The following is a 23,350-nucleotide window of genomic DNA, read 5'->3' on the forward strand; positions in this document are numbered from 1 at the left end:
CTTTGATTACTTCTTAATTTGTGTAAACTTTTTATATGCAATTAGTAACAATTTAGTATTTGCACTAAGCTTCGTCTGCGGTTTGCCAAAGGTGAGCTTTGTTTTTAATGATTGTTTTAGAACATATATGCAATTCCCTACAATTTAGTCCTTCGCATTTCTGGGTGTTAATCCTGGCCCAACGATTGGGTAGCTGCACTTCGATGATGCAGTAAAGTTAAAAGTTCCATTCCTGTGGATTGACAAGAATTTCTACGTGGGGAGGTATAGAGAACTCTAATGTCATTGGACAAAATTTAAGTTTGTTATCTTCTAGTGAGAAGCAAATGGTTTTGGGTAGGGGGGAATTTCTGACATGACATGAGAATACGACACGAAATTAGTAGGTTAGAGTTAGCTATTTTTGACACAGAACACGAATATGGCACAACAGGATAACATGAAAAGCTAAACAGGCCGGGTTAGGATTGAGAGAATATATACACGAACATGAGAAGACACGATACGAACAGGAGATGACACGACGCGGGCTGGGAATTTATGAAAGGAGAGGATAATACTACACGAATTGGACACGAAGTTAGCAGGTTAGGGTCGGCTATTTCTGACACAGAACACAAATAAAACACGACACGATGACACAAAAAGCTAAACAAGGTCGGGTTAGGATTGAAAGAATTCCAACACGAACACGAGATGACACGACACGATGCACAACCCTAGTTCTGGGCAAGTTGTAATGAGGGTATATGTTTTTTTTTTTCTGTTTCATGTATAGTCTTCACTCTTAAGAATCAAATCTGTTGACCTTGTTTCAGTTTTGGTAACATGTTAGTATTATATGAAACTGGTCGAAAACTAGGGTTTGCTTTCATAAGATTGCAGAGGGAAAATGGTTTCTTCCTTCTTCTTTTTTATATTGGCTTTTCTATGGGTTTCTTGATTTCACCGTCAAGTCTTTGTCATGGTTTCAACTATGGGAAGCATCTTTGAAGGTTCATAGTTTCGACTATAGTCGTAGCAGTCACATAGTGGCAGTAGCTGCCAGAAAGCGGTCAAGAAAATCAAATACACAGCGATACATATCGACATAAAGCGGGCAAGAAAATCGAATACACAGCAATACATATCGACATAAAGCGGGCAAGAAAATCAAATACACAGCAATACATATCGACATAAAGCGGGCAAGAAAATCAAATACACAGCAATACATATCGAACAATCGGTCGATATGGGTACATGTGAGTTTTTCGGAAGGAAATGCTAATGACCGTTGTGGCAGCAATGACTTGGCATCTAGAAGAGTTTAATTACTACAGAAATCTTGATGAATGTAAACCTTCCCTCTCTCTTTTTCACTTTCTATTATTTATTTATTTATAGATAAGCTAAATACGACCAGTCTTCTCTGTACCCGTTCCGTTATGGTTTTTAATTTTTAAGTACTTATTTTCTGCTTTACGAGACCGGTCATTTTTTCACAATACATTATTTTTAATTTAAAAAATAAGTATTCATTTTGCTTAGCGAAACAGGGCCAGCATTGGCACAAGTCCCAATACCTAATTGAATAAAAATGAGTATGCATACGACTTTCATGGTCTTCATTTTCGTCTCGTAATCGCAAATGTTTTCTTGGGGAGGGCTGCCGACTCTAAGTCTGAGGTTTTCCCAGGGAAGGGTCTTGACTCTTGCCCTTTGTTTTTTTTATCGATGGGCAAAAATATTATTGTTAACTCGATAAGCGTATATCGAGAAAAGCAAAAAAGAAAAAACACCTAGCTACAACATGATGTTGATGCATGATGCATGGGTTTTCCTAGGGAGGTCACTTTAACGTTCTCGTTAGCTAGAAATGCCAAAATGAGGAATGATAAAGGTATTCGAACGATTTGTGAAAGCTAGTTAGATCTATTACTATCATCATTTTCACAATCTCAAAAGGAAAAGAAAATCTACTCGTACTTATTGATGCGAAGTTGGAATTATCCAATGGTTATTTTTGTAACGCCACCGTTGAGTACGTAGTACTACAGTTATTTGCAACGCCTTCTTAAATGAGTGTATGTCCATGTATGTGTGAATCCTACCCTATGTGAAATAAGTGTTACAAATAATTTTTGCATCTAATTTTTCCGAAATAAATTGATTAAAGTGCCTGTCAATCTTGCAAAGAGTTTTCTGCCCACCGTAGAAACGAGTTTTTCTATCGAACTTTGGTGGAAGGGGAGAATTCTACAATAAACATCTCGGTTTATTTTATTTTATTTAGCTAAGCGAAGAGGATTTATTAATCTTTATAAACATCCCTATTAAGATGTGTCCGGTGTACATTCCTTTGAATCGCTTTGGATTCGTAACATTTTCTATAGATATTCATAATATTTTGTATATAAAATTCATTACATTTGCATAAAACTTTATAATATTTGTGTCAAAACTCCTAAATCTATTAAAAATCTCATAAAACGCGAAATTCTGTATGTTTCAAACAAATAATGTGGGCCAAAATATTAGCTAATTAAGTTAATACGTGTTCTTTCCAAAAAGATAAGCAAATAAATTCCGTAAAGAGAATGATGTTTTATATTCTTGTAGATTTTCATGGGTAAGTCATATATATACAACTTGAGTTTACCTACGTTTTGTCAAAGGTAATTGGTAGGTTAAAAATATTTTTAAATTAATTTTCTGAATTAAGAATACATCTTTACTTGATTTTTAAAATAAGAATACTTTTAAAAAGATAAAAGGTTAATAGTGAACACATGTTATAAAATACAACGACCCTAGGCTGCCTTTAATGTTTAATAAAGCAACATGAAGGATGAGTTCTTGTAAACTTTCTTCGTTTTATGTGTATTGTTCGTTTTTTTGAATTTCTTTTTTCAGGTTTGCATTATAGTTTTTGGGTTGATCATCCGTCTCAACAAGAGGAATTTGAAAAGTAGTAAAAAAATTATGACCAAAAGCAAAAAAAAAAAAAAATCACTAAGGCGAAAAAAGTATCAAATTGCTGGGGTTTTTTTGTGTGTCTAAAACGTCGTCTTATATGAATTTTTTTCAATATCGGTCCACATTTTTCCACTTTTCCAATTCGTCTCGTCGAAATGAATTAATGCCAGATATTCATACTTGATTTAATTTACACTTGCAATACATTGCATTAGTTACATGGAAAATGTAAACTTCCGCCCAATAAGCGGAAGATAAATGTGTACAAAGTATATCAATATCTGGAAAAAAAATGTATTGATATTCAAAAAAAGTTTATTGATATCCGTAAAATGTGTATCAATATCCAAATTTGTTTGTCATTATATGCTTATTATCCTCTGCCTAATAGGCAAAAATTAGCAAGACTGTAATTGCATTGCCATCAACAGCTATCGTTAGTTTAGGGTAAATAAACAACATTAAAAGATCATTGATTGGGGTTCTGATTGTTTCCGGTAGTACCCCTATACTGAAATCGGACTTTTTATATATGCTATGTTTTAGACAACTTTAAAGTAATAAAATAATGGGAAAAATTACAAAAAACTATAATCGAAGAATGTGATGAGCACTGCCCACTATTATTATGCTCAACCTTGAGGTCAATAAACAATCCTCATTACAGAAAAATTCCTTATAATTGTAAATTTATCCCATAGAATATTAGTCATAAATTATTTTTTATATATCCTGTAGTTCGAACATAAACCTTGAGATTAAATCTAAAAAACCAGACTCCATAACCAATAAACGACAAAAAAAAAAAGAAAAGTATTTTCTTCCACTTCAAAAAAGAAAACACTCTTCGAGTTTTAATAAATGTTTCTTTCGCTGAGAAAAAAAAAAAAAAAAGAAAACACTCTTCGATCTTTTGGAAATAAGAAAAAAAAAAAAAAAGAGGGAAAAAAAAAGACTTGAAACAAGGGTAGTTTCATCAATATAAATATCTACTTTTTATCTACTAATGAAAGTAGTTGGAGAACCTCATCGTTTACCAATGAATTTAATTTTCCTTACAAGCCAAAACGATGTTTACCAGCTTCGATCTTAGGTTATTTAATATGCTTAACCTTGTACCCCAGGGACAACGGTTAGCATTTGCCATTTATTATTGCGTTGTGTCTCTCTAGATATATCCATATGTATCTATATAATCTACATTGATCCAAATCAACAGTTAACTTTTTCTATCCCGGTGTTCCAGTGTAATTTAGACGTTGGCATGGGTCGCATGAAAATCTTGAAATATGACAAAATTTTCATGCGATCTAGATTTTTCACCGATATGGGAAAAAATTTGGAACATATATATATATATATATATATATATATATATATATATATATATATATATATATATATATATATATATATATAGGCTTAATTTGAGAGGGTAGCATTTTGAGGGTTAAAGTTATGCAAACAACCACTCTAAAAGAAGAAGTAGGATTGCATGCATGGGAGCAAGTTTATTGTATGATGATGAGAACAGAAATTCTGGAAAAACATAGTCTAATTAATTCAAAATATTAATAAGGAATTAATTAATTAAGTGATTCTCAATAACTAGATGAGACTTAATCTGTATGGTTAACAACAGAGAAGGGTATAACTGGTCTACAATACATCATTAAACATAGAATTATGGAACAAGTTTTTTAATAGGGAAAGAGGAAAAAATATAACATGCGAAAAATTTAGGCCCAACCTAGCCTAATTGGTTAGGTCAATTTACTTCGCTGAAAGGTAGCAAAATTGTCGGACCCTTTAGTTAGGTTTAAGTCTGACGAGAGAGTACTATTCTACGACTCGCAATTCGTTTATTTTCATACCGCGTGACGCATTTACTATCTATTATTTGATTAACTAATCCTTTATATTTGATTCGGTAAAGAGTTAAATGGTTTGGCAATTGTATTGGTATTAGAGAAAAGTCCAAATATAAAGAAATAGTGATAACTTATCAGGAAATAATATTTAAAAAGTGAAGAAATTAAAGAATACTAAAGCAATTGGATCCTTTGCTTACTTTGCTTTACTCTTTACCAGATAGTTCTAATTAATTATAAATTGGATTACAATGATGATCATCCCCTTTAACTAATTAATGTATATTTAATCTATTAACGTGCATGTGTGTAAATGGTGACTTAATTAGAAATAGGGGCATTATCAATCTTGAGAGTTAATTAATTAATCAAGTCTTGTTCCGCTAAAAGAAATAAGTAAATAAAAAAAAAAAGTATTTTTTTTTGAATTAAAGGTGTGTATTGTGAAAGAAAGATCTGTCTCGTAAAACGAAAAATAAATAATTTAAGTAAGAAACTTAACGAAACGGGGCCTCATCAGTAGCTTCTAAATGAAAAACATGATTCTACAAAACACTAGATCACTTTTAAGAAACAAATTATAAATTCTCAGCAACATAATTAAACTCTCGTGCGAGTTGGTTGAACTATATATACAGTATAAAACCCCGTGAAAATACTATTTTTTTACTCTCCTGAAAAATACGGTTTTGCTTATGCTTCACGTGATAATTAGTCAAGATCATGAGAATTTGCTTTCACTTACGGTACAATTTTTTACCCGTGGGCGTACAATAGTCAATCAAAATCATGTTTTATTTCCAGCTGCCCCTTCATTCTCTTCTTTTCATTATTTTCGTAAACTTTACTTTGTGGACCTCGGATTAACATCGATGATCCGAACCATTCAGGTCGTGACACCCAACCCCCGAAGAACAATATCTTGTTTCTTAATCTATAAAATGGAATGTGGAGTGTGGAGGACACCTGGCAGGAAACAATTTCCCAAACGCCCGCACACATGTTTTACACATGCTTTGATTAGCTAGAATGTGACAAATACTACATTTGTTGTTGTTGTTGCTATTTGTTGTAGATTGGATTTGATTAGTACATTAGATAGAAAAATAGGTATATTATTTCTCGTAGCTCTCTCATTGATATCTTAATTAATTTCATATATATAATTAAACACAATAATCCGTGTCCGTTCCAAAAAACCAAGACCGGTCCTGGTCAATGCAAATATATTTTCTTTTTCTTTTTTCTTTTTTATAATTGAGTATCTGGATCAACTTGTGTATGCACCTCTACTAATCATACGGTCTTAAAGTTAACGACCAGTAAAACTCTAGTAACCCCAATATTTAGAACGTTTGGCATTTGCAAGCCAATTGGCAATGGCGGAGCCACATGGTGCCTAGTGGGGGCAAGCGCCCCCATTGCAATTTTTAACAATTTTATTTTTACCCCAAATTATAAATGTCATCACAATTTGTATTCAAAAATTATAGGAGTACAAAACAAGTAAAAGATAGAAAATTCTAAAATCATGTTCAATGGTGCCCCCACCAACCTAAATTTCTGGTTAATTACGTCACTACCAATCAGTCAGATCCCTAGGGGTTAATGCATATAAAGTTAGAGCAAATCAAAAGGGTGATGGGTGGTTGTTCGGCTAAATAAATCACTTGGCTTATTTTTTGTCCGTATTCAAATTTTTTTCCGCATTTGTTAGTTTTTATCAATTTTTTAGGGATTAATGCTTCTTCATGACAAGAGGAATCGAAAAAGTAAAAAAAAAATTACGATCAAAATCTATTTTTTTAATAAAGACGAAAAAATTGGCTTATTAGTTTATTTTTGTCTTTATTCAAAAAAATTAGGTTTCGATTGTAATTTTTTACTTTTTAAATTCTTTTTGTCATGATAAAACAAAAATCTTCAAAAAAATTGACGAAAAACTAACAAATATAAAAAAATTTAAATAAAAATAAAAAAATAAGCCACTTGACCGACAGAACAACTGCACAATCAAGGTATCCTAGAGGAATAGGAACATGGAGGAGTGGAGGACCCTCTTCACATGGATTCACGTGTCAATGTAGACAAATCCTAGAGGAATAGGAAGATGGAGGACCCTCTTCACATGGATTCACGTGCCAATGTTAACAAATCCTAATATAGAAACTATATTAAATTTGCAACTTGGTTAAAGCCATTCCAATGCTAATATAGAAAATATATTTAATTAGCAACTTGGTTTAAAAGCATTCCAATGCTAAAGTCGAAATATGATGGGACCTCATTGCTTCAATAATTACGGTCGCTCTATTACTTACAATAATCTCTGTTTAAAGACCCATTAAACAAATGATTCTTGCTTTTTGTTCCACTAAATTAAGCCTTTCCAAGTACAATCACACACGCCCACCAACCTAATGAGACGGGGTTCGGGTGCGTTTGGACCTTTTCAGTTTTTTATTTATTTAAAGAAATTAGAAGCAGAAACAGATTAATATTTTTATAAAAATAAAATAAGAAACGTGTTTGATAATATTTTTATTTCTCAAAAAAAAAAGGGGGAAAACACTTTTTTATAGTTTACAAAAACTTTTAAAAAGTTTATAAAAAACAAAAATAGTAGAAACAAAAATCAAAAACTGAAAACAAAAAAGTTACTAATTAAACGCCCCCTTACCTTTGCTGGGTTTTTTTTTCTTCTTCTCAAATTTATAACTTTCAATAACCCCTCATGTCTATTGGGGGTTTTCTCTCTTGATCTTAGATTTGAGAGTTTTTTTTTTTTGTGTGTGTGTGTGTGTATGTTTTTCTTTCTTTTTCCTTTCTCTCGGTTTCTCCTTCATCATGAGGTGTCGTTTCGGGTTTCGTTAATGGTGGTAGTGATGATTCTTGGGCGGTGATGGCAGTTTGACGACAAATTAGACCAATTAGATTGTGGCCACATGCCCTGAAAATGTAAAAGGCGGATTGAGGGAGCGCTAGCAGGACAAGCACTTAATTCAGAGTTGCCACTTAAGTTTGAAGGTCTGACATCCAAGGAACCGAACTTGAAATGCTTGCTGTGCTGTTTTGATTTGAAAAGGTGAAGGCACCAGTCTGTCATAACCATATCTGGGTTCAGGAGCCAAGTTACGAAAGGGGAAGGATTTTAAGGCACCCCTCTCGCCCAATCCGGAGATCAGTCTCTACTTAGACATATGCAAAAAATATTTGCAATTCTATTTGATTAATCAATTCTTTAGCCAATTAAGACAGGAGAACAGTTTTAAGGGGATTAAAACTGTAACATGTTTTGCAGGATGTGATTGATAGCATGGATGGCATGTTTATGATAAGCGATAAACAAGATAAGGCCAAATACTACTCAAATGGGCCAACGCGGTGCATAGTTGGAAGTTGATGCACGCAGGGGAAACTTGCATGCACTGATCTGTTTCACATAGATCACTGCATGCAAGCAGACCTACGCGCACGAACCCCAGATTAGTGCGCGTGAGTTTTCTTATTCCAACAGGTTTTGGTTTTATCCCCCTCTGGGCTTTGGAATGACTAGTGCTCATCCAAGACAAATCAATACACTTGTAATAAAAGAACCTAGCATGGTAAGCCAAGACCTAGTGTGAAATTCCATTATTGCCCTTGTAAGGTTTGCTCTTGCATGTGTTGAGCTGAGGGTAGTTTAGGTATTGTATGTTAATCCTAGGTTCTCCGGAATTTACCTAATCAAATGGTACTTTGTTCCAAATTTTACTACTGCCTCTCCCGGAATTGTAGGGTGTAAAGCTGAAACTTAGGGACAAAGGCAAAGAAAGTCTCAAGTCATGAGTGTATTTTCCCTGATTTAGGGAGTGATTCAGGGAGAGCAGAGAGATTGCTTCCTCAAGCATAATTGGTCCATGATTTAAGCAGTTCAAAACAGGTAGAATCCAATCTCTCTCTCTCTCTCTCTCTCTCTCTCACTCAAACAACTCGATCGTTCTTCCTTCGCAGGTTGCCCATTTTGCTACTCCCGGCTAACCCATCAATCATCATCCATCGTCTCCTAACCGTGCGGACAACTTTCATCCACAGCCAAGTTACCTAAATTTTTGCGATACAGCCAAGGCAAAGCATGAGCCAGCCGCTTCTCAGGTTAGCTCTCACCATGTATTCCTTTGTATATAGTAATTAATTTGTATTAAGTCAATTTTTTTGGCAGGATGTATTTTGTATAGGGTTTTCTCATGTTTGGTCAATATACCATTGTCATAATAGGGGCCTTTTTTTCCCTTCTTTTGTTTCGATTTGTGTAATTTTCTTTTGCTTCGATTTGGTTTTTTGCAGGATCTATAACTATTGGGTTTTCAATTTGCAATTGTATTCTCAGGTATGATCTCGATCAGGTTTTGTTCCTCTTTCCGTTTTCCTATTTTTCCTGGTGCTTTTCATTTGTATATACTATATTCATTTTATATGTGAAAAAGTTTTTGAAAAAAAACAGAAAGACAGTTTGTCGTGATGAAAATACTGTATATGTGTTTGTGTGTGATGAGCTTGGTATGGAGTTTCAGATTTCTCATGATCCTCAAAAAGAATTGTGTCACAAAATTTTTCAAGAGAGTGTCATTCCTTATTTAGGATTGGTGTTGTGAATGGTAGATAATGAACCCAATAAGTGAACAATTGGTTTTAGATTGGTCTTGGCCTTAGTAATTCTAAGGCATTGTCTTAATTTGAAGATAAGGATAAATGGAGGTTAGGCACAAAAATAAACTTCTTGTTTGGCTCCCATTTACATTGACATTGACATTTGGTTGGGGTCATTGAGGTCATTGATTTGTGGTAATGCCTTTGGTCTCATGACCTCACACACACACACTCTCTCTCTCTCTCTCCGAAATAGTTAAAATGTACATTGACAAGCCCAATCCAATAATTAAAGTCAACTTTTTTCATTTATAATTTAGCTGAAGTTGTTGCGAATCTGGAAAAGTTGTTGCGAATTTGGAGGATGCATTTTTAGGTAACCATTTTATGCTTCTTCAAATACTCAAATCTGATGTAATTTCATGCGGTAGGATTTGTTTGATCGGCTGGAGAAGGAGATGAAAACCTATAGTCATAGTTCGTGTAATTGCTCGAGGCGTGCATGCAGCTGAGAAGCTGGAACTAGAAAGGAAATATATAGCAGTCTTGCTGAGTCACATGAAACTTGTAATAAGAGTGGTACAAATGAATATGGTTTCGAGAAATGGTCAAGAAAGGAAAAAGGAAAACCATTTGGAAATGCAAGGATGGATTCTATGATACTTAAATATTGTTGGAAGTTCTGTGGTTGAATCTTCGTTCAATATGGATTTGTATTTTGTTTTTTTATTACTACATTACCATTAATGTATGAAAATAACCATTCCTACACCAAGTACCAATTAAACCAATGAGCACGCAGAATCGTGCGAAGCACGAGTATTAGAGTAGTAAAATAGTAAATAGTATTTACACTACACAGTTTAAAGGCTGAAAAGCCTAACAAATGAACAAATCACCCCATAAATAGTGTAAAGATAAAAATAGAGGCCAAGGCCAAGGCCAAGTCACTCATACAAGAGCAACGCAATGGAAAGCCACTGGATCAAGAACACCTGCGCGAGCGGATTGGTAACTTGCGCGCGCCCATCCAGGCTGTTTCCAGTACTTGTTCTCACATGACTGGGGCTCTGGGACATGTCAAGATATACCCCAGTTGGTGTTCCAACATAACAGAAATACGTATTAAAATACGAGCTAGCAGTTTGAACATAGGAAAGCAGTAAATTAGTTGTTAGCATGCTTGCAGTGGTCTATATTCTAAGGAGAACATAAAATAGCAAGACACCAATCCCCACGCAAATCGGCGTGTGTAGCCACAAAGCGGCGCACGCGAGCTAATGACCGACGTGCGCTGATTCTTACCACAATGGTTTTTGAAACATTGTCAGCCTTAGAGCCAGGGCGTGGTATTGATTACCAACTTTGACCCTACCAGTCCTCCTCAGAGATCAGAACAATATGCAATACAAAGGTGTTATACCTTTGATTTTTGGGTTTGAAAGAGTATTGAGCTTTGATGTTTGAGGTTGAATGAGGCGTGAAAATGGATTGTAAGATTTTGTAACTTTTTTTTCTAACCCTTTAATTGAAAGAGTGCGGGGGGTATTTATAAGACAAGCACCCACCATTAATGGAAACCCTTCATTAATCAAAGGAAACCCTCCATTAATAGAAAACATTCTATTAATGGAAAGCATTCTATTAAAGGAAACTATTCTATTAATAGAAACCTTCCATTAATGGAAACCCTCCATAAATGGATACATTTCAGAATCCTTCCAAAAATGGAAAATAAAAGGGTCGGCTGCAAATTTAACCAGCGCGCAAGGGTTGAGGACAGGCGCAGGCGGACCAAACTAGCACGCATGAGTCAATGGTCAAACTTTGACTGTGGACCAACACCTGGCAATTCGACCCACGCGCGCTAGTTATCAAACAACGCGTGCCAGTAGAGTTTTGGAAAGTTTGGGGGTTTCAAAATGCTCAAAACCCAATCACTTATTATTCCCGGGGTGTTTTTGATCCATTTCATCATCGGGAAATAACAAAAACCGAAAGTAAACTAATCTGAAAAGTCCAAATTAAGGTGTCTACATAGATCAACTTTCTAATCGATCCGTTTATGGAGGATGTTGTCGATTTAATGTGTTGAGGCCATGGCGCGCGTGCACGAATGCCTTACAGCTTACTAAGCTTTTCGGTTTGAATTCTTTTACAGTAGACGAGGACTCGCAACAGCTGATTCAGATCTTGGGTAGTCTATGGAAGTGGAAGGTCTCGTCGAAGATATTCGTCAAGAGTTTATCGATGGGTTTAGGTTTTGTGATTTTCTCTTTATTCATAGATCGGCGAGTGTAATTGCACACAGTTTGGCAACTTTGGATTTTGGGAGGTTTTGGTATTCGTACTTGGAAAGTTAGACCTCCTGATTGGTTATTGGATTTTCTATGAAACAATAAATCATCATCTTTGATGTACAGTTATACTCCTTTTTATCTGTTAGAATATAGTAATCATATAATATCATAATCTTGTGCTAATATGATTACGATATTATGTGACTGTCTTGATTTTATTTTGATTGTAATTGATTACGATTTCATTATAATTTAGATGATTCTCTTACATAGTTAGGGATCCGGGGACTGTGATGCACAGCGCATGTTGTACTGCACGCCAAAACAACGTCATTTTGGTTCAATTTTGTGCCAAGTGTTTCAGCCAACACGGGACTCGTTTGGCAAATCAAAGAACGGGCCAAGCAAATCAGAGAACGGTGAGGATGAAACTAACGAAACAAACAAAACTAACGGAAATTCCTATCGAACCCCATTAATACACTCTGGATGAGTTTAGGAAACCCTTGTTTACACAGAGTCATCTTCTTCATTGCAACCATGTTCCGACCATCGTCGATTCACTGCACGCATGTTCCGGCAATGGAAGATTCACGGCACCCATGTTCCAACCATCGTCGATCGATGATGGAGTAATCTCCTTCGACCACAGATCAATCGAGTAGACAACGGCAGCGAACTTCGTGAAAGATAGAAGAGATGAGAGGAGTGAGAAGAAACAGAGAAAAATGGGTGTTTTCCAATTTGAACTGGTTATGACATAGGAGTAAATGTTTGGAGAAAGCGATGGAAGTATTGGAATTTGGGGGCACATTAACTTCTTAACGTGACACAGGTCTCCGTTCCATTAATTTAGATGGCAACATGTTATTGTTGGGCAGCCAAACGAGTCTCTTGTTGGCTGAAACACTTGGCATAAAACTGCACAAAAACAATGTCGTTTTGGAGTGCAACACAGTCCCCAGATCCCATAGTTAGGCTCATTCTTTTTATATAAATAAAAGCCTCATTGTACGATTTCATTATCGAGTTCAATAAAATATTTCTTCTCTAATATTTAACATTATCAATGAAAGTTCAACCCCCACCCCCCCCCCCCAAAAAAAAAAAAAAGTATAATCAAACAAACACTTTTATATAGGGTTGTGCAAAAAAATTCGTCAACTGGCAAACCAAATTGATCAACACTCGTTGAGGGAGAGGATGAACGGGTTACTTCGGGTGAGTGATAAGCTATTTTGTTGTTGGTTTGAATTAACTGGGACTTATATCTTCTAACCTGTCATGATAAACTCAACCCAACAAGCTCGATATGTAGCTATTACAAAGACTTGTTTAAAACGCAGATTAATTGCAAATTTTGAAAAGGTCAAAGAAGTTGGCCTGAAACCTAGAATTTAGGAGGAACTCCATTGGAGCTAGTCCATGTAGAATTTTGTTTTGACTTTAATTTGTTGCAAGTAGGTGTACAAAGTGATCCAGCTCTGCTCTTGGATCTCTAGTACAAACTGGATCTGGCCCATGGACTTGCCTCCACCATGCCATAGTATTGCGCTCAGGCCCATCCCACGTCGACCGCGTGCAGTGTGCCCTATTCAGCCCACATGCTATGTGCTCTGGGTTGCTCGTTTGGTTGGCCCAACATATCCCAGTTCGGCCCGCTACACTAGGGTTGCTAGAACATTACATGTAATGGATAACATTAAGGTTTCTATCACTAACGAGAAAAACTTTTTTATGGTGGAGCCTTGAGAATAATTTACGGTGCTCAATTGCGCGGGTTCAGATGTGTTTTGGACGGTTCGAATTTTGAAAAAACTATTCGCTATAAGAGTTTAACTCTTCGCGCAAATAATTTTTTAAATTCGGACCATTGATTGCCGAAACGGACGGTTCAAATTATGCGAAGCCGTGAATAAGTTTCTCTCATCACTAAACATGCACAATCTTTTTGTTAGGGTTTAGGGTATTATGGGCACACGCCCCAAAAATCACTCGCGATAAGCGGATGCGCCTCTTTTTGGAAGCGCGGCGAAACACTCAATTCAGAGTCGCCACTTGGGTTTGAAGGTCCGCTACTCAACGAATCGAACTTGAAACGTTTGCCATGTTATTTGATTTGAAAAAGGCTTGTAGACCGATCCGTCGTCACTTTGATATTTGAGGTTCAGGAGCCAGGTTACGAGAGGAGAAGGGTTTTAAGGCATTTCTCTCGCTCAATCCTGAGATTGGTCTCTACTCGGACATTTGTAAAACGTTTACGATTCTCTCTCATTAATCAATTTTTAGCCAATTAGGGCGGAGGAACAATTTAAAATGATTAAAATTGTAACAGATTTGTAGAATGTGATAAATGGCATTCTCACTTATTGAAACAGTTAGTATAAGATGAAAACAGATTACTGTGAAAACTTAAACAGACTGGAAGGCCACTGTTCTGGAGTGTAAAGCACAGGAAAAAACCAGCATGCATTAATCAAGTCACTGCATGCTGATCTAACCTGCGTGCGCTACACCACGACTTGAGCGCGCTAGTAAGTTCAAACTCACAGCTCTTATTTTCAACCCTCTGGGCTTTGAAAATGACTAATGCACACTCAGGACAAACCACGCAGTTCATATGACAATTAATATACAGTTACAGACAGTTTGAAAGGGTTACAAAGTTACAAAATGAATAAAACACTCCATAAACAGTGTGGGGATAAAAACAGAGACCAAGGCCTAGTTACCCATGCAAAGGCCAGCCACTAGTCGAGACTAAACCTGCGCGCGCAGGTAGACCACTACTGCGTGCAGGTTTGAGTCAACAAACCAGTGCTTGGTTCTACATGTTTCTGAGTTATGGGACATGTCCAGAAAGGCTACAATGGTATTCCATTGCAACAGTTATGAATATTAACTTAAAACTAGTAGCTTTAACAAGGAAAAATAGTAGACTGGTTTTTAGCATGCTCACAGTGATGTATATGCAAAGAAAACAACATAAAAGAACAAGACCCCTGTCCCCATGCAAATCAGGGTCAAGACTTGATATTTTTTTATCAGTCTTGACCTTGCCCCCCCCCCCCCCCCCCAGAATGCAAATCAAAGGTGTTATACCTTTGATTCAAGGGTTTGAAAAGTGTTTGAGTTTTGAGTTGAGGCTTGGATGATGGTTGTGCTTAGAGGATAAAGAATAAGTGTTGTGTTCTTGAATGCTCTTGTATCTCTTTAGTTTTGTTTTGAACAAAGAGAGGTTCAAAGATGGTAACCAAATGTTGTAACCTTGAAACCCTTTTTTTTTTCTAACCATTAGGGTGAAAGAGTGAGAGGAGTATTTATAGGGCAAACACCCTCCATTATTGAAAGCTATTCCATTAATAGAAACCTTTCAGAAATGAAAAGTAAGGTCGGCTGCAACTTTAACCAGCGCGCACGGGTCGTGGATCTACACGCACCAGTTAAAGCTGGTTGACTGACAGATGGTAAACAAATCAATGCGCGCGGAAAGGAAACCTGCGCGCACCAATAAGATTCTGGTTAGGGTTAAAAAGGGTGTCAAAAACTCAAAGTTCAAACATGCTATCATTCCCGGGATGTTCTTGATCCGTTTCATCATTAGGAAAATCAAAAACCGAAAGTAAACTAATCTGAAAATTCAGATTGGGGTGTCTACAGGTATGTATGGGCATAGATTTTATGAAATGATTCGTGATTTTCCAATACAAAAAAAAAAAAATTAATACTTTTTTTTTTTGACATGGAATAATAAATTTAACACTTGTTGCCTTCCTATTTTTTTCTTTTCTTTTTTCTTTTCTATCTTTGTTTTCCTTTTTTTTCCCTTTGCAACCACGAATAAGAAAATCCAAACATAGCTTAAAAAATCAGTTTCACTGTTTCCTTAGCGAGCCATTATTTCTTCGGAAATTCTAATCGCAAGAAAGATTTGCAAGGATCTACTCAAGGAAAAATGCGTTTGGGCCCACTTCGGGTCTCACAAAAATCTAGAAAAATATCCATAAATTTTTGAACATTATTTTATAGGGTCCTGTAAAAATCAGCTCCAACAGATGTCGGTAAGTTTTACTTTTGGATTCGTAGGGGCGAACTACGAATCCAAAAGTAATACTTACCAATATCCGTTGGAGCTGATTTTTTACAGGGCCCCATAAAATAATGTTCTAAAATTTATGGATATTTTTTTAGATTTTTGTGAAACCCGAAATGGACCCAAACGAGTTTTTCCTTGCGTGATTCTCTGCAAATCTTCCTTACAAATAGGAGGACTCTTCTTATTTCTTCTTGATCATTTATTTGCAAAAATTAGGCTTGAATAGAGTCTACTCAATGCTATTCATGGTTTCCCAATAGTAGGCCTAATGCCTCCAGGCCCACATCACTCAACTCTCTGCATTTCCACGTAATATAATCCGTTAACAAACCTAATCAAACAAAAGAGAGATGTGGTATGTTCTTAGGAAAGACGTCAAACCCCCTTTAGTTATTAACTCACTAATTCTCCACTGATATATATATATATATATATATACACTCCGGTTCTGATCCAGGATCCCGGATTTGGGAATGGTCCGGGACTGTGCTGTGAGCCGTTGGATTAAAATCCAACGGCCTGGATTAAAAAAGGGAAAAAAGGCTCCAATAATTACACTTTTTCCCCTCCCCCTCACACTTTCCCCCTTCCCCTTTTTTCTCACCTCTTCGTTCAAACAGAGTCCAGACCAGAGAGACAGACGAGAAGAGAAGAGAAACGCGAAGAGCGAGGAGAGAAGAAGAACGAAGACGAAGACGAGACGAAGACGTTCACGAACGACGGTATCTCTCTCTCTCTCTCTCTCTCTCTCTCACTCTCGAACTTGAACTCAAAAAATCTCGAACTCAAAATTTCTGAATCGGAAGAAATTGCTCTGAAATTAGGTGATTTTTTTAGGACGAACGACGAAGAACGAAGAGGAGGAGAAGAACGAAGGAGATCGACTGGAGAACGAGGTATATTTTTCTCTGTCATATTTTTCTCTCTCGTTCAAAAAAATTAAAATCTGGTTCTGATTGGCCCGACTTCCCACCTGAAATGCCCCATTCCCCAGTTTGATTCTTGGGCTCAGCATTGGAACCACCTGAGCCACCCCAACCTGCAGTTTGATTCAAGGGTTTAGCTTCTGATTTCCCTGCAGTACCCCATCCTCCAGTTTGGGATTTTTCAGCTTTAGACCCACCTGTGCTACCCCAACCTGCAGTTTGATTTAAGGGTTCAGGTTCTGATTTGCCTGCAGTACCCCATCCACCAGCTTGATTACTGGGTTTCTCAGACTTAGAACCACCAGCATTAGCCACCGGCAACGTCGCTCGATCCAGGTAGTCACAACCTCCGTTACCTTAAAAATTGCTCGTGAAAAAATCATACTTTTTATGGGTTTGTGCTGGATTTGTACTTAATTTGAAATTCAAGCCCTAGGGTCAGTTGTTATATATCAGAATCTTTATCGATTCAAGTCGAGTGAGTGGGGGTTCGATTATGCTGAGTTGTTTGTTGTGTAAAATTCGTAAAGAAATTTACTTTAAAATCTTTGCACTTTTTTTAAAAAAAATTTCTCGTCTGGCTTCCCTCAAAAAATAGTTTTGTGACGAAAAGCATGCGTACAAATTTTTTTTTTACTTTTTTTCTGGTATGGAACTAAAGACTTCCATGAGAACTTATTAGGAATACACGACCAAAGCCAAGAACACTTGCTTTTCACGCGGAAGCCCTCTGATTTTGTTCGTAAAAGTCAAAACTTTGCACGACTCGATCAGAATAATCACAGCAGCTATTATTTTTAACTTTGTCCGAGTATTAGAAACCATCGGCTGAGGCATTCTATCAAACAAACCGAAGTGTATCAAGTGCGGCAATGTCGCTCGATTCCGGTAGTCACCAACTCCGTTTCCTTAAAATTACTGGTGAAAAAATTATATCTTTTCAAGGGTTTGTGCTGGGTTTGTGCTTAATTTGAGTTTCAAGCCCAAGGGTTAGTTTGGTGTTATGCGTTTAAGTGGGCAGAACTCCCACCCGTAGACCATCCTCCAGTTTGAACCTTTGGTTCTGCCTTAGAAACACCAGTATTGCCCCACCCACCAGTTTGATTTTGAGATTCAGCTATAGAACCACCTGTATTACCCCAACCCCCACTTCTATTCTTGGGTTCGGTGTAATTAGAACCACATCCACGACGAAGATGGCAATTATGTTTGGCTATAATTAGGATTTTTTGTTCTGTTACTCGATTAGGGCTTTTTGTTATGTTGTTATGCAAGTTTAGGGATGTTAATTTAGAAACAAAATCAAAATGTTTGGCCGATATTGTGTTGATTTGTTGAAAAATAAGAGTTTTGATGGGCCATTTGTTTTCATACGCTTTGGTGCCACTGTGAATGTTGACAAAACACTAAATGTTAGCTTATAAATTTTATTGCTCATATACTAATTCGATTTGATAGTCTTTGCTATTTCCAGTTACGCATTCTTAAGAAGGAACGAAGAAGAAATGGAAGAAGAACAAATTTCTAATGTCAATCCAACTCCCTTATTTCCACCACCACCACTGCAAAGGTATATTTCTCTCTCTCATGTAGAAAAATAGGATAGTTACAATCACAATGGTTTATTTATTCTTTTGTCTTTTGGTGGGTAGAATGCAGTCTGTAGATGATATACAACTACTATCACCGTCACCTTCTCAACCTTTTGAGGAGTCTGCTAATTCTTCTGAAGCACTTTACACTCCTGAAGTCAAAAATGAGGTGATACCGAAAATTGCACAACAATTTAAAAGCTTAGAGGATGTTTTCAAAGCTTATAACAATTATGCATTCGAAGCTGGTTTTAGTGTGCGAATCAATTCTAGCAAGACGGATAAGAATCGTGAAACCATTAGGAAAGAGTATGTTTGTTACAAAGAAGGGGAGAGTAAATGTTCTGAGGCCAGTCAACGACAACGGGGTTTAACTAGGGAGAAATGTGGTGCAAAATTAACAGTAGTAAAAAATCGGTCAGGTGAAGGGTTTGTTGTGACCCAATTTGTGGAGGGGCATAGCCACCCTCTTACGACGCCAAGAAAGAAGCATTTCTTGAAATCTCATCGTCGAGTGTCAGTTGCACAGAAAGCGTTAACGCAACAACTAGCAGCTGCAAATGTGTCAACCAGCCAACAAATGAGTGTTTTAGAGTTGCAAGCTGGGGGTCTCGAAAATATTGGCTGTTTACGGCGAGATTTTTATAATTCTCAAAGGGATATGAGGAAATATGTAGATGGACATGACGCCAACATGTTGAAAGAGCTTTTTGAGACTGAAAAAGAAAAGAATCAAGGTTTTACGTATACAATCGAGGAAGATGATGAGCACAGGCTAACCCATTGTTTTTGGGCCGATGCGACGTCTAGGAAGTCATATCAGTATTTCGGTGACGTGGTGGTATTTGATACTACATATAACACGAACAAATATTGCTTGATGTTTGCACCTTTATTAGGGGTTAACCACCACGGGCAGACAACGCTTTTTGGGTGTGCCTTCTTAAGTGACGAAAAAAGTGAATCATTTGAGTGGCTTTTCAAGGAATTTTTGAAAGCGATGCCTGGACCACCGCCCAAAATGATCATAACTGATCAAGATCCGGCAATGACAAGAGCAATTGCTTGTGCTCTTCCCAATACGTTTCATAGATATTGTATTTGGCACATTGTTAGTAAATTTTCTGAGAAAATAGGTGCATTGGCATACAAAGAACATTATGAAGAGTTCAAGAAATGCATTTGGAATTCCGAGAGCCCTGAAGAGTTTGACGCAACATGGGCATATATTGTAGGAAAATCGAACTTGTCCACCCATCAATGGTTGCAGGCCATGTACGAAATTCGTGGCAGATGGGTTCCTGCATATACGAGACACATTTTCTCTGCCCACATGACAAGTAGTCAAAGGGCTGAAATTTCTCATGCATTCTTCAAGAGGTATTTGTCTGACAATAATTCAATGTATGAATTTGTGACACGGTTCGAAAGGGCACTTGCACGTCTACGACATAATGAATTAGATTTGGACCACAAAGATATAAATGAGAAGCCAGTCCTGAAAACCTCATGGTCGATGGAAAAGAAAATGAGTGAGTTATACACACTCCATTCATTTAAGAAATTTCAGGAGGAAATATTTCAGGTTGGTGCATATGTTCTTACGATACTACATGAGGATGAATGTCGCTCTGTGTGGAAGGTTCATAGGGAAGAAATGGAAGGTTCGAGAGGTCGTGAGGTGTTGGTAGACAAGTCATCGAACCGTGTGAGTTGTAGTTGTCAGATGTTTGAATTTGACGGAATTCCATATCGACACTTGTTGGCATACTTGTCTTTAATGCAGATTAGAGAACTCCCTAGCACATACATTTTGCTAAGGTGGACTAAAACTGCAAAACCAGGCAGAGTTTTTGATGACTTGGGCAGTCATCAAAAACTCTTATGTGACAGTTCACTTTTGGTGAGGCGACAAGGTGTCTTTCAACTTGCTTATACAGTTCTTGATGACGCTGTATTAGATGAAGAAGGAACTGAAATTGTGCGAGAAGCATTGCTATCTAGTCAAAAGAAGATTGCATTTATGAGGGGTTCTCGTCAAGATGGTTCAACGAGTTCTATCCAATTGCCTATTTCTCTCGGAAGCCAACATGGTTTGAAAGAACCACTGAAAGTTAGGGCAAAGGGTTGTGGTAAGCGTTTGAAAGGAGGGAAAGAGAAGGCCGTCAAGAAAAGTAGGAAATGTCATGGGTGTGGGTTATTGGGGCAGTCGCATGACAAAAGAAATTGTCCGAAGCTTATGAACACGTAAGTGTACTTGTCTATTTATAAATTAAACTTGATTGTTTACATGCATAATATATTGTAATTGTTGTCTTATTTTTTTAGGTCTTCACAAGATGCTACTATGTATGACGACGACGACGACGACGACTTTGCCGATGAATGTATGTGTTTGCTTAAGTGAATTACGGACTTCAAATAGGTAGTCAAATACGAACTTGAATGCTAATTTTTTTTATGTTTCAGGAACTATATGGGTTTGCGGGTATGGAGATGACATTAGCAAGGCACAGGCTACATGATATGTGTTTTTGAGGATGTTGTCTGCTATTGGATCTGTTTTAATAGGTCCCATCTTATTTAATAGGTCCCATCTCTGGGAATGCCCTGAAGGACGACATTAGCATTAGATTTTCATGCTTTTACTGAAGTGGTTCTGGTTGTTTCACTCTCCATTCTGGTCTAATTTTAGAACTGTACTGTATAACTCTTACTGTAGGAGGATCGGGTTATGGTAATTCATGATGTGTTTATTTATATCAACTTCCCAATCTAGAGCCGGGCCAATGTTAGATGATCCTTTCAGGATCACACTTCTAAACCTTGTCTACAATAATCACTTGTAACGGGGGAAGAGGTAAAATGGGAGAAAAAAGATACACAATGATTGTAAAATGGATGTCTTTTGTGAACTTTGGAGTTTTTAAATTGGAAGCGAAAAAAGATACACAATGATATTGCTGATCATGTTCAATCTCCCCGAGCAAAGAGAAGTGGTTGGTTGAGTTTTGCTTCCGCTACTTTTATACTGACAATAGAAAAAAATTAATTGATGATATGGCAAGGGATTCAGTTGGTCATTAATTTTAAAGATCATTGCTTTGGGTGTTTGATTTGTTTCTAGGAAGCATCAAAGTATTTTTTATAACTCCTGTGTTCGGGGACCAATCTCATCGTTCATTTGCGGGGGTCCTTATTAAAGTTAGAGCAAAACTTTTCATACATTGACCCTAAAAGAGTTGACAACACCTCAACGTTTTTTAACCTAAAGCCTTAGTTAGGAGAGAGCAAGCCCCTAAGTCATTGGCCTTGTGGACACCCCATTGGTCAAACCATTCCTTTTTTTTTAATGTTACACCTATTCTTTGGGATGCCAAAATACCGATACACGGCAGAATCAGAGAGATGAGTTTGAACAAAACATGGGATCTCTAAACAGTGTATATGGAAATTTCCGCGCAAATTAGAGATGGAAAAAGAAGACCAGCTGTCCTTGATATGCATTTCTGTAGCAGAACACTACCAAAGGGGATGCGATGGTCCACCAACCCAATGGCTTGTAACTAAGGTAATTATAAGATCAATAGAGAAATTTAGGGAATAAGGATTGTCCAATTTGAGCTTTAATGAAGTTTGTCCAACTCTTCCACGGAAGAGAATAAATATTCCCTAGAAGAGTATATTTTAAATCCGGACCATTAATTGGTTACAGTAGAAGTTCCATACGCGAAATCGAATCCAGCACTGAAATACATATAATATTTACGCATACGTAAAAGTCAAGACACAAATGCCATCCACAGTACAAAAGATCAGTATCGCCTAGTTCAACAGAAGTGACTTCAAGTTCACTAGTATATCCACCATCGCCACCACTGATATTCTTGATATCCATAGCAGACCCAAATGCAAAACCTCGGTCTACAGTTAACTTTGTCCAAGTACCCCTAACCTACAGTACACTCCCTTCTATATTCACAAGCTTTCCACTGTCCAAGAAATCAAAGTGCAAGTTTCAATGGTGGCACATTCCAGTAGCTCACAAAAATACTATTCAAAAGCGGTCAACTACACAATCATGCGGCCAAATGCTAGTTCCGGTTAAGAGATACTACTACTACTACCACTACCACTACTTGAGATCACTGGCTGCTTTTGCCACACATGTACGACACAACACAAAAAAAAATAATCCAAAGGTAATTCCAGTTCATTTTCCCCTCATTTCTCATTCTCTTTCGCATTGCATCAATCTCCTTCTGCATGGCTTCAATCTTCATCTGCATTGTGATTGTTGTCCTCTGCATTTCTTCACTAATGCTCATGGATGCTGAACTCTCACATTGTTCAACAGTCCTCACAGCCTTTTTTTTTTTCTGAACCATCATTGGCCCCAAATCAGCCCTTCCTTGCGAAATACAAGGCTCATACCAGCAAAAAAAACCACAATCTGAAGAACGTTCGACCTAGGGTTTTTTAAACACAATCCAAAAAACACAATAACAACTTAGGTTTCAACTCCAACGAACAACAATAGAATAACTTGGGGCAATGCATGCAGCTCACCTTATAATTTGCACATCCGAAGAACCTTCGACCTGGGTTCTTTTGTGTTCCAGATTTCCTCAATATTGTTGGTTCTCCGCAATAACAAAAGATCCCAAAATCGGGATCACCACTTCCATTGTTATCCCAACTACTTCCTTCCATTAAATGGGTTGCTTGTCTTATGATTCTCCTCCTATAATGTAAAAATTGGCAAAGAGTTATCTAATTCTAAGGCCACAGAGTGTGCCGCAATATGTAAATGTCTTTGCAGTAGTAAAATCAAGTATTGAGAATCAAATCCAAGTCACATAGGGTGCTCTTTGCCATAGTTCACATAATACTAAAAGACTACAGGGGAGGTAGCATCCAATTTTTATTAGGTAAAATCCTAGATGTTATGTGAGTACAAAAATTCAAAGTAACCATG

General features: G+C 37.0%; 2 protein-coding genes and 1 long non-coding RNA gene across 4 annotated transcripts; 2 read left to right on the forward strand and 1 right to left on the reverse strand.

The window, feature by feature from the left end:
* Positions 1-8,735: 8,735 nt before the first annotated feature.
* Positions 8,736-10,133, forward strand: LOC131324145 (uncharacterized). Its single transcript, XR_009199240.1, has 3 exons — positions 8,736-8,963; positions 9,156-9,198; positions 9,890-10,133. It is a non-coding gene; the product is annotated as an uncharacterized LOC131324145 (long non-coding RNA).
* A 7,519-nt stretch (positions 10,134-17,652) lies between these two features.
* On the forward strand, positions 17,653-21,024 carry LOC131323971 (protein FAR1-RELATED SEQUENCE 5-like). The gene is made up of 6 exons (XM_058355804.1): positions 17,653-17,726; positions 18,255-18,350; positions 18,433-20,619; positions 20,701-20,775; positions 20,842-20,860; positions 20,944-21,024. Exons 1-6 carry the CDS (start codon positions 17,653-17,655, stop codon positions 21,022-21,024), a joined length of 2,532 nt encoding a protein of 843 aa, XP_058211787.1.
* A 1,358-nt stretch (positions 21,025-22,382) lies between these two features.
* LOC131324146 (uncharacterized) lies at positions 22,383-23,350 on the reverse strand. 2 transcript variants are annotated; one of them, XM_058355983.1, is made up of 2 exons: positions 22,942-23,350; positions 22,383-22,751 (listed from the first exon to the last, which is right to left on the reverse strand). In XM_058355983.1, the coding sequence occupies exons 1-2, from the start codon at positions 23,083-23,085 to the stop codon at positions 22,518-22,520; spliced, it is 378 nt and encodes a 125-aa protein (XP_058211966.1). In that variant the 5' UTR covers positions 23,086-23,350; the 3' UTR covers positions 22,383-22,517. The 2 variants fall into 2 exon arrangements, with proteins under 2 accessions (XP_058211966.1, XP_058211963.1); XM_058355980.1 differs by having other exon boundaries at positions 22,383-22,841; positions 22,942-23,347.

This window comes from Rhododendron vialii, chromosome 4a (genome assembly GCF_030253575.1).
Source record: "Rhododendron vialii isolate Sample 1 chromosome 4a, ASM3025357v1".
NCBI classification, from domain to species: domain Eukaryota; kingdom Viridiplantae; phylum Streptophyta; class Magnoliopsida; order Ericales; family Ericaceae; genus Rhododendron; species Rhododendron vialii.

Bases quoted from the DNA above. Each gene is read 5' to 3' on its own strand.
- LOC131323971 (XM_058355804.1), top strand. From the start codon at position 17,653: ATGTCGCTCGATTCCGGTAGTCACCAACTCCGTTTCCTTAAAATTACT. The intron at 17,727-18,254 runs GTTTGTGCTGGG...TGCTATTTCCAG, and splicing joins AAAATTATATCTTTTCAAGG to TTACGCATTCTTAAGAAGGA. The intron at 18,351-18,432 runs GTATATTTCTCT...TTTGGTGGGTAG, and splicing joins CCACCACCACCACTGCAAAG to AATGCAGTCTGTAGATGATA.
- LOC131324146 (XM_058355980.1), bottom strand. From the start codon at position 23,085: ATGGAAGGAAGTAGTTGGGATAACAATGGAAGTGGTGATCCCGATTTT. The intron at 22,842-22,941 runs GTGAGCTGCATG...AAAAAACCCTAG, and splicing joins TCGGATGTGCAAATTATAAG to GTCGAACGTTCTTCAGATTG.